The sequence below is a fragment of the Schistocerca nitens genome, chromosome 11 (genome assembly GCF_023898315.1).
Source record: "Schistocerca nitens isolate TAMUIC-IGC-003100 chromosome 11, iqSchNite1.1, whole genome shotgun sequence".
NCBI lineage: Eukaryota > Metazoa > Arthropoda > Insecta > Orthoptera > Acrididae > Schistocerca > Schistocerca nitens.
Window position 1 is genome coordinate 132,075,230 of NC_064624.1, and position 14,554 is coordinate 132,089,783.

Sequence of the window (14,554 nt, forward strand, 5' to 3'; positions counted from 1 at the left end):
ACTCCTACGGACTAGCAGTAGTCTCTCTCTCACTTCGAAAGAAGAGTGAGAAGCAATGCAGAGTATACAAAGTATTCAGTAACAACTACTGTGTATTAGCTTGCCGACATTGGCAGTGTTGTAAAAGAGGTAGTTCAGGCCCAATTCCTGCAGCAGTTTTAAGATTGCCACATTAATGTGTTCACATTATACCAAATTTTGATGTGTAACTGCCAGACAAAAGTACACATTTCTCTGTTCTAAATCCTACGTTCCGTGCTAGTGTCCTACCTTGCCGTATGTGATGTATATATTATAGACACGGTCCAGTCGCCTACAGCTGATGTGGCACTGGAGCTTAGAGTGCACTGTGTCTGCGCATTGATGCACAGGTGTGTTCTTTATTTTTGCCAACAACTTCTGACACACATTTTTCCAAACTGCACTGCAATACTGGTACCTGAAAATTGCTTATGTTTTGATAAAATAGTTTATCTGCATAAAATTTTGCTAAAAATAGGATTTATTAGATAATTTCATGTTTTCGAATTTTGTGGTGAGTCCACATCTATATTTGCATTCAAAGCAAATGCGAAATTTTCATGTTCTCAAGTATAAGTAGCTGAGAACTGACGTGGGAATTGGAAGTCACCAGTAGTAGTCACCATATAGCGGAGATGCTGAGTCGCATATAGGCAAAACAAAAAGACTGTTAGAAATTGAACTTCTGGCCAACAAGGCCTTAATAAAACACACACACACACACACACACACACACACACACACACACACACACACACACACACACACACTCTGCAGTCTCAGGCAACTGAAATAACTCTGTCCATGACATGAATAATGTCATGGCATGGCAAGAATAATAATTTTGTGCGGCTCAGTGGCCCTGTGCGAGTGTTCATTGGATCCCACTTCGGTGACTTGCGTTTCCCTGAGCTACCCCAGTTTCCAACTGTTTAACCTACAGTTTAATGAGGAATCCAAATCGCATATTGTTTCTGGTGATTCCTCGTTGTTGAGAGGTGAAGACTAAGTTAAAACAAAGAATGAAAAATCTGTGGCCTGGCTGAGATTAGTTCTCACAACCTCTGTGCGATTTGCTAGTAAACCACCAGGCTTGTCACATATGTAACTACTTGGATAGGTTTTGAGTGAGCATGAGAGTATAAAAAAAAGTTACATATAAGGCCATATATTTGCATTGACTTAGATGTTTAAATTTTATACACTTCCTAAGGATTGTAGACTTTGGTAGTTTATGTAAATTCCAGTTTGATACCTCTATCTTTTCTAGGGGAACAAGGAGCCTAGACAGACAGATGGACAAAAAATGTGAGCTTGTAAGGATTTCACTTTTAACGATTTTTGGTACGGAACATCGAAAATCACACGAAATCAGTGGTACAACTCACTCGTGAGTTCCAACGTACTACTATAAGTCCAGCTAGCACAATGACTGTGCATAAGGAGTTAAAAAGAACAGGGTGCAGTGGTCAAGCAGCTCCACATAAGCCACACATTTCTGTGACTTGGGGTGATGTAAAGAATGACATTGACACGGAGTTACTGAAAACACACAATTTGGAGTGATCACTGCTTCTACATCCTGTGGCAGTGTGATGAAAAGGGTTGGGTTTGCCAAATGCCAGGAGGACCTCGACTGTCATTGCGCGTAATGCTAACAGTGAAGTACGGAGGAGGTGATGTTACGGTATGGGGTGGTTTATGTGGTTAGTGTCGTCTACTTCGCATGCTTAAGGAAACACTAAATGTTAAAGGATACGAACATTCTACGGTATTATGTACTGTGTACTATAGAGAAATGGTTAGAAAACAAAGATCGTTCCAGATACTTTTGATCACATAGTGTATGTAAGGGGACTCAAAGGAGAAGGGAGAAGGAATGATAACCTGCTCATTTGTGTTATTTATGAAGTAATTACGTGCATTATTAAAGCTTTTAACTTGTAAATGAAATGACATATGTACCTACTGTAATGTTAAGGACATTTTAATTTAAATGTTGAGTGTACATGTATTATACAGTTATAATCAGTTCCTGTGTCATTTTGTGTAACCCAGTTCTCCTTCATACAATGTATAACAAGAGATGTAGTTATCACTATTGCTGCTGTTGACATCATCTCTAAAGAAACATAGAGTGAATTGTGTAGGTCTATAGATTGCAATTAAACAATAAGACTAACGAATAAAAAAGGAATGAGGACTAGTTAGAGCTGAAACGTATTGTGGAGAATGTAATATATACTGTAAAGTAACGTATAGATCCAAGATTTATAGTCTGTTTTAAATTTATGTTTTGCAAGTGTTCTTGGTCGTACAGAAATCAACTGCAACTGCTGGAAACATAGTTCATTTTCCACAGTAGAATTTCTCGACTCAGTAATGCTAATGATATTGATAGCAATTGCTTGGCGGATTGCTCATTTGTGGGATGTTGTGACGAGCGATATTGCGAGTGACAGTTCATTGCGATCCGTTGCTTGTGTGCGGGGCTGTTAACAGGTTTTGGGAAAATATTGTGAATGGTGGTTTTGGAAACATTATTTTAAAAATAAATTCCATTATACAAGATGAAATATATTAAGTGTGAGAATGTGTGATGAATTTCTTAAATTATGGAGCTTTAGACTCTCATTAAAAAATTTTTTCACTACTTAATTTTAGTAGTATCTTTGTCTGTGATATAAAGGGTAACACAAGCTAAAAAGGGGTTAGTTCTTCATGGTTGTTTTAATTCTTTCATATTAGTTCTTCATTGTTGTTTTAATTCTTTCATAGTTTACAAATTGTGCAATAATGATAGCAAAAAGCATAATTATCCTTAAAAAAATGGTGTGAAGTGAGTTCATTAGCAGTTTCACATATAATGGGACTTTCTATGGAAAAGTAAGTGCTTGATGGAACATGTTTTGAAGCCAGTTAATCCACGAAATTTTCAGTGTACAGCAGTGAAATCTGAAATTGTGCTTGTCAGAAATATATTATATGTGAAACCTTAGCTTTTCTTGGAGCTATACTGTATGCATATTAATTTAAACCATTAAGTTTTCTTATTTGTGTGTTAACACTTCTTAACAGCGATGTTATCGAGTACGTCACATATCCAACAGCGATGTTGCTGAGTACATCACATATCCTGTGCCCTGAATATCTTACATCAGCTGTAATTGACTGACGAAAGCGTGTCATAATAGTGATTTCGATGCTTCGTAAGCTGCTGTGCAGTATTTGGTGGAATTTGTGTTTCTAGTTTCATAATACGCAAATATGCAGTGTAAATGTTGTCGCACATCAAATATCTTCACATAATGTGTATTTTTGCTGGGTCTCATTTGCTGAAGTGCTGGGAAGTGCTGTCTGTTGGATGAAACCTTCAGTGTTCAACTCTGAAGGAAAGTATGTTTTCACTTAACACAGAAAAAAATGTACTTTCCGGTGGCAAAAAGTGAATTTTTAATTGGGAAATCTGGTTTGCCATCCCCCTCCCCCGCATAGCCACTCCAGTGGATTACCATACAAGTCGCAGAAAGCTGTTTTAGGATCTTGGAAGTCTTACTCACTTTTCATTACATTTACTCCTTAATAGTTTTTGTTGCTAGTATTAAAAATCTCGTTGAGCTCATCAGAAATTTACATAGACATGGTATGAAACATGAAAATAATTTTTGAATTTAGTTTGGCTCCTTGTCTAGGTTTTGTAGTAACATATCTAAAAAGAAAGATGATGAGACTTACCAAACAAAAGTGCTGGCAGGTCGATAGACACACAAACAAACACAAATATACACACAAAATTCAAGCTTTCGCAACAAACTGTTGCCTCATCAGGAAAGAGGGGAAGGAGAGGGAAAGACGAAAGGATGTGGGTTTTAAGGGAGAGGATAAGGAGTCATTCCAATCCCGGGAGCGGAAAGACTTACCTTAGGGGGGAAAAAAGGACAGGTATACACTCACACACACACACACACATATCCATCCACACATACAGACACAAGCAGACATATTTAAAGACAAAGAGTTTGGGCAGAGATGTCAGTCGAGGTGGAAGAGTAGAGGCAAAGAAGTTGTTGAAAGACAGGTGAGGTACGAGTGGCGGCAACTTGAAATTAGCGGAGATTGAGGCCTGGCGGATAACGAGAAGAGAGGATATACTGAAGGGCAAGTTCCCATCTCCGGAGTTCGGATAGGTTGGTGTTGGTGGGAAGTATCCAGATAACCCGGACGGTGTAACACTGTGCCAAGATGTGCTGGCTGTGCACCAAGGCATGTTTAGCCACAGGGTGATCCTCATTACCAACAAACACTGTCTGCCTGTGTCCATTCATGCGAATGGACAGTTTGTTGCTGGTCATTCCCACATAGAATGCATCACAGTGTAGGCAGGTCAGTTGGTAAATCACGTGGGTGCTTTCACACGTGGCTCTGCCTTTGATCGTGTACACCTTCCGGGTTACAGGACTGGAGTAGGTGGTGGTGGGAGGGTGCATGGGACAGGTTTTGCACCGGGGGCGGTTACAAGGATAGGAGCCAGAGGGTAGGGAAGGTGGTTTGGGGATTTCATAGGGATGAACTAACAGGTTACGAAGGTTAGGTGGACGGCGGAAAGACACTCTTGGCGGAGTGGGGAGGATTTCATGAAGGATGAATCTCATTTCAGGGCAGGATTTGAGGAAGTCGTATCCCTGCTGGAGAGCCACATTCAGAGTCTGGTCCAGTCCCGGAAAGTATCCTGTCACAAGTGGGGCACTTTTGTGGTTCTTCTGTGGGGGATTCTGGGTTTGAGGGGATGAGGAAGTGGCTCTGGTTATTTGCTTCTGTACCAGGCCGGGAGGGTAGTAGCGGGATGCGAAAGCTGTCGTCAGGTTGTTGGTGTAATGTTTCAGGGATTCCGGACTGGAGCAGATTCGTTTGCCACGAAGACCTAGGCTGTAGGGAAGGGACCGTTTGATGTGGAATGGGTGGCAGCTGTCATAATGGAGGTACTGTTGCTTGTTGGTGGGTTTGATGTGGACGGACGTGTGAAGTTGGCCATTGGACAGGTGGAGGTCAACGTCAAGGAAAGTGGCATGGGATTTGGAGTAGGACCAGGTGAATCTGATGGAACCAAAGGAGTTGAGGTTGGAGAGGAAATTCTGGAGTTCTTCTTCACTGTGAGTCCAGATCATGAAGATGTCATCAATAAATCTGTACCAAACTTTGGGTTGGCAGACCTGGGTAACCAAGAAGGCTTCCTCTAAGCGACCCATGAATAGGTTGGCGTACGAGGGGGCGATCCTGGTACCCATGGCTGTTCCCTTCAATTGTTGGTATGTCTGGCCTTCAAAAGTGAAGAAGTTGTGGGTCAGGATGAAGCTGGCTAAGGTAATGAGGAAAGAGGTTTTAGGTAGGGTGGCAGGTGATCGGCGTGAAAGGAAATGCTCCATCGCAGCGAGGCCCTGGACGTGCGGAATATTTGTGTATAAGGAAGTGGCATCAATGGTTACAAGGATGGTTTTCGGGGGTAACAGATTGGGTAAGGATTCCAGGCGTTCAAGGAAGTGGTTGGTGTCTTTGATGAAGGATGGGAGACTGCATGTAATGGGTTGAAGGTGTTGATCTACGTAGGCAGAGATACGTTCTGTGGGGGCTTGGTAACCAGCTACAATGGGGCGGCCGGGATGATTGGGTTTGTGGATTTTTGGAAGAAGGTAGAAGGTTGGGGTGCATATCATATTTTGTAGTAATATTATGCATTCTGGCAGGAAGTTTTGCAAGTGGCTTCTAATATGAAGTAATTGGGTAGCCATAGCAATTTGAAAGAAAATTAAAACCATTACCCATTAACTGGCCTTTGTACGAATTACCTCAGTATAGAGATTAGGGCTGGAACAGTTTTACGTATTTAGAAACTGGTAGTGTTATAAAGCTAATTGAGAAGTAGTAATGTCCTACAAACAAAACTGATTTTCCATGAAAACTGCCAGTATAATCAAGTAAATCTTAAATCAGCTATGCAGCCTTTATCACAGTGTAGCATTTTTCTTAAATTAGTCTGTTACTAAGTGACTGCAGAACCCGATGCAGTTGCTGGTTGGCTGTCTAACACCTCTTAGGGTAACAAAAATTTGATTTTCTCTATTTTGTATTATTGTTAACGGTATTTGAAAATTTCAAGCGCTGTCAAGTAACTGTGTGTGTGTGTGTGTGTGTGTGTGTGTGTGTGTGTGTGTGTGTGTCGAGGCAGCATAACTCGTGGTGCGCAAAATATTCACCCTACATGCATCCAGTATTAGAGAATGAGAAAACTTCGTGAGTTCCAAGCATAATTTCAAACCTTCCCTAAAATGTATCTCACTTAAATGTTTAAATTAAAATATATGATACATAACATTTGAAGCTCTTTTGTATAAGAAAGTTCAATACTTTAGAAGTGTGTGAAGGAATAAAAGATTTTCAGTTGGAAGTGGTAAAGGTGTGAAAACACCTGACACAATAAGATGATGATGTCCAGATGGAGACTGACATGAAAGAAGCTGTATTACATAACAGGGTATTCTGCACGTTGACTCACTACGGGTCCGTAGTGTTGTCCCAGCAGCAAGTTTCTCCCTCGGTAGCGATTAGACATTCAGTGGTCACTCACTGTGCAGAAGTTTGTGACTCGCACACTTCTGTATTTAGAATATGACGTCAACTCCTGACAGATACTCCTTTGTTATTTGTTAATTTTTGACTCTACTGAGGGAGTAGTCCAGCAAGTTGAAAATGAATGGAATTCACAATTTAGTCCTCTTAACATACGACAATTCTGATTTTTGACAGTCTGACATTTAACTGATAAAACAAATGCAATTAAAAATAATATCAATTTAGTCGACATTGTCTGTCGTACATTTGGGTCGTCAATATTCCCTAATTTACGGGCCGGCGGTATTTCTGCTGTGCTCGTGATGTCGGGCGTGGCTCTTCTGCTCTCGTTGCCACACGAAGGCCTAAATGAATATCTGAGAGAAAAATAGAATGTGATTTCAAGTAACATTGATAGAAAATAAAGGTAACCTTAATTCTTCAGATGATGATCTTACCTAACTTCTGACAGACTTCCCCCGTATGTGAAATTCGTCACACTCCTTCATTTATCGACAGCTAGAGTACGGGAGTTTCCGATAGAGGCACTAATTTTGACTAGAATTAGTAAGAAGACATACCTTCTCACGTGTTAATGTATACACGAGCAGAAAGTACTCGCATGTTAATTTAAAATGTCTTGACAATATCAGCAGAGAATTTTCAAAGAGTGGTGTCGGAACCACTAGGTGGTGGTGCTTCCAGCAGTATTTTCTTTTAGGCATTTGGCAACACTGGTTTACTCGACTACATTTAGGTAGTATAAGTGTGAATAACATAAAGTGGCACAGTGACGGTTTATTGTGTACACACCAAGTTTCTAAGATTTCCTCGTCTCGCGTCAATGTATATCTAGAGTCGTGCCACATTTCCGAAGGTTTTCGTCGGAGGGATCTACGGAATGGGTCAAACGAATGACTTTGCGGTCAGTATTAAGAGAGAGCTCCAAATTTTACAGATGGTACAGTTGTGTGTCTGAAGCATTATCTCAAAAGTGTCCCAAACACATCCAGTCAGACCCAGCATTTAACTCCCACTCTTACTTCCAGCCTCAGAGCGTGATGTTTCCCGGACTGCACCCGATGGCGATGATGGCGACGAGTGGCATCGGGTACGGCGCCCGGGGTGCCGGCTTCCCCGGGGGACTGTACGGCTCGGGCCCGGCGCCGTACCCCTCGATGTACCCGGGAGGTGTGCCTGCCCAGCCGGGGGGCCAGCCCGGAGCGGCCGGTGACGGCACGGTGAGTCAGCTTCTCTCGTACTCGGCTATGAGAGATCTGTCCCTCCTCCTTAACCTTAAGCGACCTAGCCGCTGCTAGTTGGTGTGATCTTCAGTCCGGAGACTGGTTCGATGCAGCTCTCCGTGCTACTCTATCCTGTGCAAGCTTCTTCATCTCCCAGTACCTACTGCAACCTACATCCTTGAGTGTCTGCTTAGTTTATTCACATCTTGGTCTCCCTGTACGATTTTTACCCTCCGTGCTGCCCTCTAGTACCAAATGCATGATCCCTTGATGCCTCAGAACATGTCCTACCAACTGATTCCTTCTTCTAGTCAAGTTGTGCCACAAATTCCTCTTCTCACCAAATCTATTCACTATCTCCTCATTAGTTATGTGATCCACCCATATAATCTTCAGCATTCTTCTGTAGCACATTTTGAAAGCTTCTATTCTCTTCTTGTCTAAACTATCTGATCAGGTTATTTACATATTACATTAGTAATGTCAATTTATAAGTAGTAGTCAAATGAGAGAGACAAATGTAAAACAGGAAGTTACTGTTTATTATATCAAAAGCAATCACTGTAACTGTAAAACATTTATTGCACTGTGGAACAGAACTGTCAGTGCTTTTACAGAAAAATATTTCCGGTTGCCTACAGACTGATGAAATTACTCAGGTACGCACCTCTTCGTCCGAAACAAATCTGTGGCCACGAATTGCTTTCTTCAGGGCTCCGAGAATCGGGAGTGTATAGAGGATGTGTAAGTGCTCGCTGACAAAGCTTTTGCAGTATAGTCGAAACAACCTCGGCGACGTGTGAGCCCGCTAATGGTTCCGAGACAACCGCAAACATTTTTCTGCTTAGGTGTGGACCGTCTTCTCTCTCACTGGGATAAATTTGTTAACAGTTATGGCAGTTACTTTTGAAACAATAAACAGTTTACTTACTTTAATTCTGTTTGTCTCTCTCATTTGACACCTTCCTCCAGATTGCAGGATGTCGGATTTGATTCCTGGGTGGGTGTTTGTGTTGCCCTAATCATTTTATTTCCTCTCGGTTTCATCAGTGCACAAATTGCCGATTTGGCATGAAACAGAAAATCTTGCAATAAGTGTCGGAGCACCCCATACGGAGTCTTCTGACTGGTAATGCCCTGTGATAATTTCATTTAAGTTAGTGTAATAATGTATTTACTAAGTATAAAATGGCCCTGAGTATAAGACAAACCCCCCTTTTTATAAAGAAGCTCCTTCAGAAATATTTATTTCCTGACATATTCTGACAAATGAAAATTAGATGCTTTTACTGACTAAAGGATCTGCCTAAATGTTACCATAACACCAATTCTAAACTTACGCCATTTATTGGTTGACTGTTTTGATAATATAACGAGAAATAAAATAAACAAGAAGAAATTGTTTGCATTAATTTTTATCTTCACTGCCAGCTTTGTTTAGCCTATCTGTAGTACATTTTTTAATCATTACCTTAATCTCAACAGGGGAGCTGTGAAACTTAGCTTTGTTAAAAATATTTGGTTGTTTCTTCAAAGTATGTTGATATTTTTTAGTTTTATTTGTTTTTTAAATTTTTGGTTGTGGTGGGGACTGGATTTCACTCCTGCACTGATACGAGAATGTTAAAAATGTCTTCTGTTACAACATATCATCGTCTGCTTGCCTATCTCATTGGCTGTGTAGAACCAGCAGCTGGCACACCCTCAACCTTTGCAACGTACTTCAGTGAGTGTCGACAACATTACTGCACGAAACGTGAAAAAATGCCACTGGCCGCGGTCTAGACTTTTAACACCTTGAGCAGAAAGGTATGCTATTGTCGAGTATCCGGCCAGTTTTAAAGTTGATACAATTCTGAATACAAACTGATTCCGGCAAACAGCAGTTGAAACGTGGTGTATTTTCATAGATTCCCACGGGTGGCAGTCAGACAAAATTTGCTGCCCACTCACCATTCGCATCCCCACACTCGTAGTTCTCGGCTGAGTTCGTGTCACTGCCCGCCTTCTGGCCTTCTGTAGTGTCGTGCTTGAGCGACAGCCAAACGTGGATGTCCGTTTCTTGTAGGGTGCAGGACATACGTAACAACAACAACAAATATATAAATAAAGGACCCCAATCACAATTGAGTCCAATTCTCGATCTTTTGCTCACCCTGCGATTTAGTGCTGTCTGTTGGTATTATCTTCACATCGTGTCTTTCTGCTATTATTTATTCTTGCAATAACAATTGGAATCACTTTTATGAAATTTTAATTTGTTAGACAGTTAATTCTAGATTAATTTTCTTTCTCATTTCGCTTGACTGTTACCACCTGGTTCTACAGCTCATTAAATGCTGGTAATGTTTACCCCCAATATACTAATATGTGAACAGCTACCAAATTTTCACCTGTGATGCAGATACTAACTTGGGTTCCGAATGGTGTAATGGGTTTTGAAGGACAATATTTTCAACTTTGAGTGTTACCTTTACTTGCAAAGCAACATAAATGTATATGGTACCCATACCTGTATGAGTACTTTAAATAGCAAACCTATTCAGACAACAAATGTTTGAGAGTTGGTTTTCTTCTGTTTCACCAGATTGTTAATGTTTTAAGAAGAGCATTAGATTGTTGTAGTGCCTAGTTCAGAATTTCTCACATACCCACCCATTGCACTAGTACTGTTAATCAAATGTCACATGACTGATAGAAGATAGATACTTTGAGTGATTCTGTGTATTGGGAAATTTCAAGCCTATTCAAATTAAAGTATCGTTTGCTGATCTCTACCTTTCGGAACCCTTCAAAATAAATTTGTGTGAAACGTCAGTAGCCAGTTTTATCTGTAAATGTTAGATGACCCCTGTATTAATCTATTAAACACTGTGAAAACATTTATCTCGGCAGTAATAGTTAAATCTACGAATATAAGACGACCCCGTATTTTTCAAATGACTAGTTTGGGAAAAACCACGGTCTTATAGTCGCGTAAATACAGTATGTATTTATATCTTCATTAAATCGTCATTAGCATGCCTACTGCATTTTTGATGCTGCTGCTGCCCTGTCAAAAATAACAATTTGTTGAGCTATCCCACTTTGCAAGTTGGTCATCTAAAATTTATTGCTAGGTATAATAACCATGACAATATGACCCAGATGATTCACCACCGATTAAGACAACCATTGTGAAAGCCTTCATTTACAATTTTATTTGAAAACCAATCCTTGTGTGGAATGGATATAATGAACCTGTATGTCAATGTATTATACGTTTTCGTTGGTTTGTGTGTGTGTGTGTGTGTGTGTGTGTGTGTGTGTGTGTGTGTGTGTGTGTGTGTGTGTGTGTGTGTGTGCGCGCGCCAATGGATGGTGCTTATTATTTAGTGCAGAAGTTAGTTGACATGTTTTTTACTGCTCTGCAGGAAACAACTTACCTTTACATCCCAAATAATGCTGTTGGTGCCATCATTGGAACGAAAGGTACACACATCCGCAACATCATCCGCTTTTCTGGTGCCTCTGTGAAGATCGCCCCACTCGAACATGACAAACCGGTTGACCAGCTGACGGAACGCAGGGTAACAATCATCGGTTCGCCGGAGTCTCAGTGGAAGGTTAGTAAGCTTGCAAAGCATTTTGTTATAGCAGTGGAAGTTTATAGATTATCATTGTGCTTTATTGCTTGTGGGGGAAAAGTTATTCTGGATGCATTTCCCATCTATCAGTTTTTTGTGTGTAAGAGCTGTTGCTAAAGCTTGTTGTTAAGTTGTTGTTAAAAGCTACGGAAGTTCTTTGCCGCCAATTTGACAATATTTTGACAAACTAGCTTGATATTGCATGTTGTCTCCAAGAAGAAATTTTGGAAGGTTATAGGTCCATTCCCACACGATCTAGAGATCTCTTTTTTGGTAAACCTGGTAATCTTTTGGGGACAAAGTGGGGTGGTGCACACTGTTCTTGCATTCGGGAGGATGATGGTCGATATCCCCATCTGGTCTTAGTTTCAGATTTTACATGATTTCTCTAAATTGCTCCATGAAAATGCCTGGATGTTTCCTGTGCAATGGGTGTGGCCAGTTTCCTTCTCCATTCCCAAAACAATCTGAGCTCGTGCTCTGTCTGTAACAGTTGCACTGATGATGGGGATGTAACTGTAATCTTCTTTCCTTCTTCTGTTCTACTGCAGCCTTCACACATGTTCTAATTATCTCATTATGTAAGCAAATCACATAATCGTTGCAGCTCCCATCTTAGACACATCTGAATCTACGAGTAAGTTGCACAGTTATTTTCCTGTTGCATATCTTGAGGGTTTCCTCGGCATGCTGTGAGTCGAGGTTTCACATGCGTATTTTAGAAATGATTATGTGACTTTCATAGATACATATTTTGGTTTTCTTAGATCATTTTCTTGTCTTTAAAATATTTGACGGTGCAAAATGTATCTTTTTTACATTCTGAATTCTAATTTTAGTTTTACTTCTGTGGTATTTGCTCTGTTGGATAAGGGAGATATTTAAATAATCAGGAAGAAATGAAGGTTGAAAGTCATAAGTTAAATGTTGTCAATTTTGCCGCATGTTTTGAGCAACTCGTCACTGAGTTTTGCGTAGTGTGGCACTGTATCGTGTGGGATGCTGACTATTTTCACTTCAGTATATTGAACTGAGCTAGGGTTCTAGCCCATACAAAGGAGTCACGTGTTGAAAGGTCTATAGATTAAGACTGCCGACAGGTATTAGCCTTCCTCAAAATTGTGCAGTCTGCAGACAAATGCTTTAGAGGAATAGTTTTCCTGCAAGTTTTGATGTTTAGTAGACGAGGTACTGGCCTAAGTAAAGCTGTAAGGACATGTCTTTAGTTGTGCTCATGTAGCTGTCAGAGCACTTGTGGGTGAAAAGCAGAGGTCTCGAATTTGAATCTCAGCCCAGCGCACAGTTTTAATATACCAGAAAGTTTCATATTGGTGTGCACTTTGCTGGAAACCAAAAAATTCATTCTGGGAACAGTTTACTTTTCTGTAGGCTGTCTGGCCACGTGTGAGGTGGCTCCATCCTGTTGAGAAACACATCAAGCCACAGAGTTAGAAATGTCATATTGGTGTGCACTTTGCTGGAAACCAAAAAATTCATTCTGGGAACAGTTTACTTTTCTGTAGGCTGTCTGGCCACGTGTGAGGTGGCTCCATCCTGTTGAGAAGCACATCAAGCCACAGAGTTAGAAATGTCCGACCAGTCGACGTAACGATCAGATTTCAGCACGGGAAGTCTCGTTAAATCTTAAGATTGAGGGCCCTTTACGCTACGACACAGTGGTTGCAATGTTAAAATAACTTCGGTTCTGTGTAATAGACGCTGTTGCAGTTGACTGGATGTACTCGAGCCCATTTATGGTCATTTCTGTAATGGCCTAAATGAAAATGGACTTTGTCTGACTTCAGAAGATTGCACCTGCAAGACAGATTCCAGGCCATACAGAGCTGGGCTACCATCAAGAACTTCCTGTAAATGGGTGCTGTTGTCTGTGACATTTCTACAGTGTCCTTTTGTCCGAGTAGCACTCTAGGAAAACAACTGCTACTTCAGACACCTATCAGTACCAGTGCATTTACGGTGCCCTATTTTATGGCAGTCTGTGGCCTGCACAGTGTCACTGTAGACACAGCTGCCATTTGGCTGTGAGACGAGTCTGCCAACAGAGCGGGCCGTCGCAGACAGCTGCCGAGGCATTGCCAGCGTCGTCCACCGTGGGTCGAGACTTTTTCGTAGTGCTTCGCCACACACGCTTCCGGCCCTATCTGTAAATGCTTCCCTCACACTTCCTGAAAGGTAGAAATTGACAGGAGCATCAGATGGGGCATCCAGAAGCAGCACTTCCCGAGTGCGGCTTCTGTTAAGTTGACAGTGTTCCTATCAACTGATGTCGGTACTGTATTTAGTGTTTACTAATTCATCGGCGTCAGACTTCCTGGCCATTTAAAATGTCGAGATTCAGAACTATCTGGCAGTATACGGGGAAATCAAAATGTTTCTGTTTGAGCTTGTTGCTGCAGCGTATATGCAATGTAGTGAGACTGATGCAGGCATGTAAGTAGTGACATGTAGACTGGCAATTGGCACAGCATTCGTGTGCGGTAAATCTGAACTGCGTTGACGTTATTACCAAAAGCTTTCAAATGGGTCCGGTGTGCCGGTATTCTTTTCTCGGCTGCCAAATGACAAACACCGGTAGACATCTGTCGGAGATTGGAGAGTGTTCAGTGGCAGTACCTCTATCGAAAACCGATATAGTAAAACGGTGCGTCAAGTTCCGTGACGGTCGCGATTCGACACGAGATGACGGCCCATCTGGGAGGCCGGCCTCGTCTTTGGCTGTTCACGTATAGCACCTGATGCTCCTTAAAAACACTGTTGCAGGCAACAAAAGCTGGTGTGACAAAGGCTGCTGCTCTCTTCGTAATAACGCAAGTCCCTATATTGCAAATGTTGTAATGCAGAAATTACACCGACAGAAGTGGGAGGGCCGAGAGTTCCTGGCGTGTAGTCCCGATCTCACCCAATGTGATATTTTATGTAAAATTCAGTTTTAATTTAGCATTTACGAATATTTCAGTAATCGGTAACAACAATTATTGCAGATACAATCAGTTGCACAAACTGAAAATATGCGTAGCAAATTGTGAATGAACATAA

General features: G+C 41.3%; 1 protein-coding gene across 3 annotated transcripts in view; it reads left to right on the plus strand.

Annotated features, from left to right (window-relative positions):
* The window catches only part of LOC126213235 (insulin-like growth factor 2 mRNA-binding protein 1), a 920,751-nt gene that overhangs the window by 884,469 nt on the left and 21,728 nt on the right, over positions 1-14,554 (plus strand). For all 3 annotated transcript variants that reach the window (XM_049940885.1, XM_049940886.1, XM_049940887.1), the window contains 2 exons: positions 7,677-7,868; positions 11,285-11,476. In XM_049940885.1, the coding sequence (XP_049796842.1) occupies positions 7,677-7,868; positions 11,285-11,476 (384 nt within the window). The remainder of the gene's footprint in view (positions 1-7,676; positions 7,869-11,284; positions 11,477-14,554) is intronic.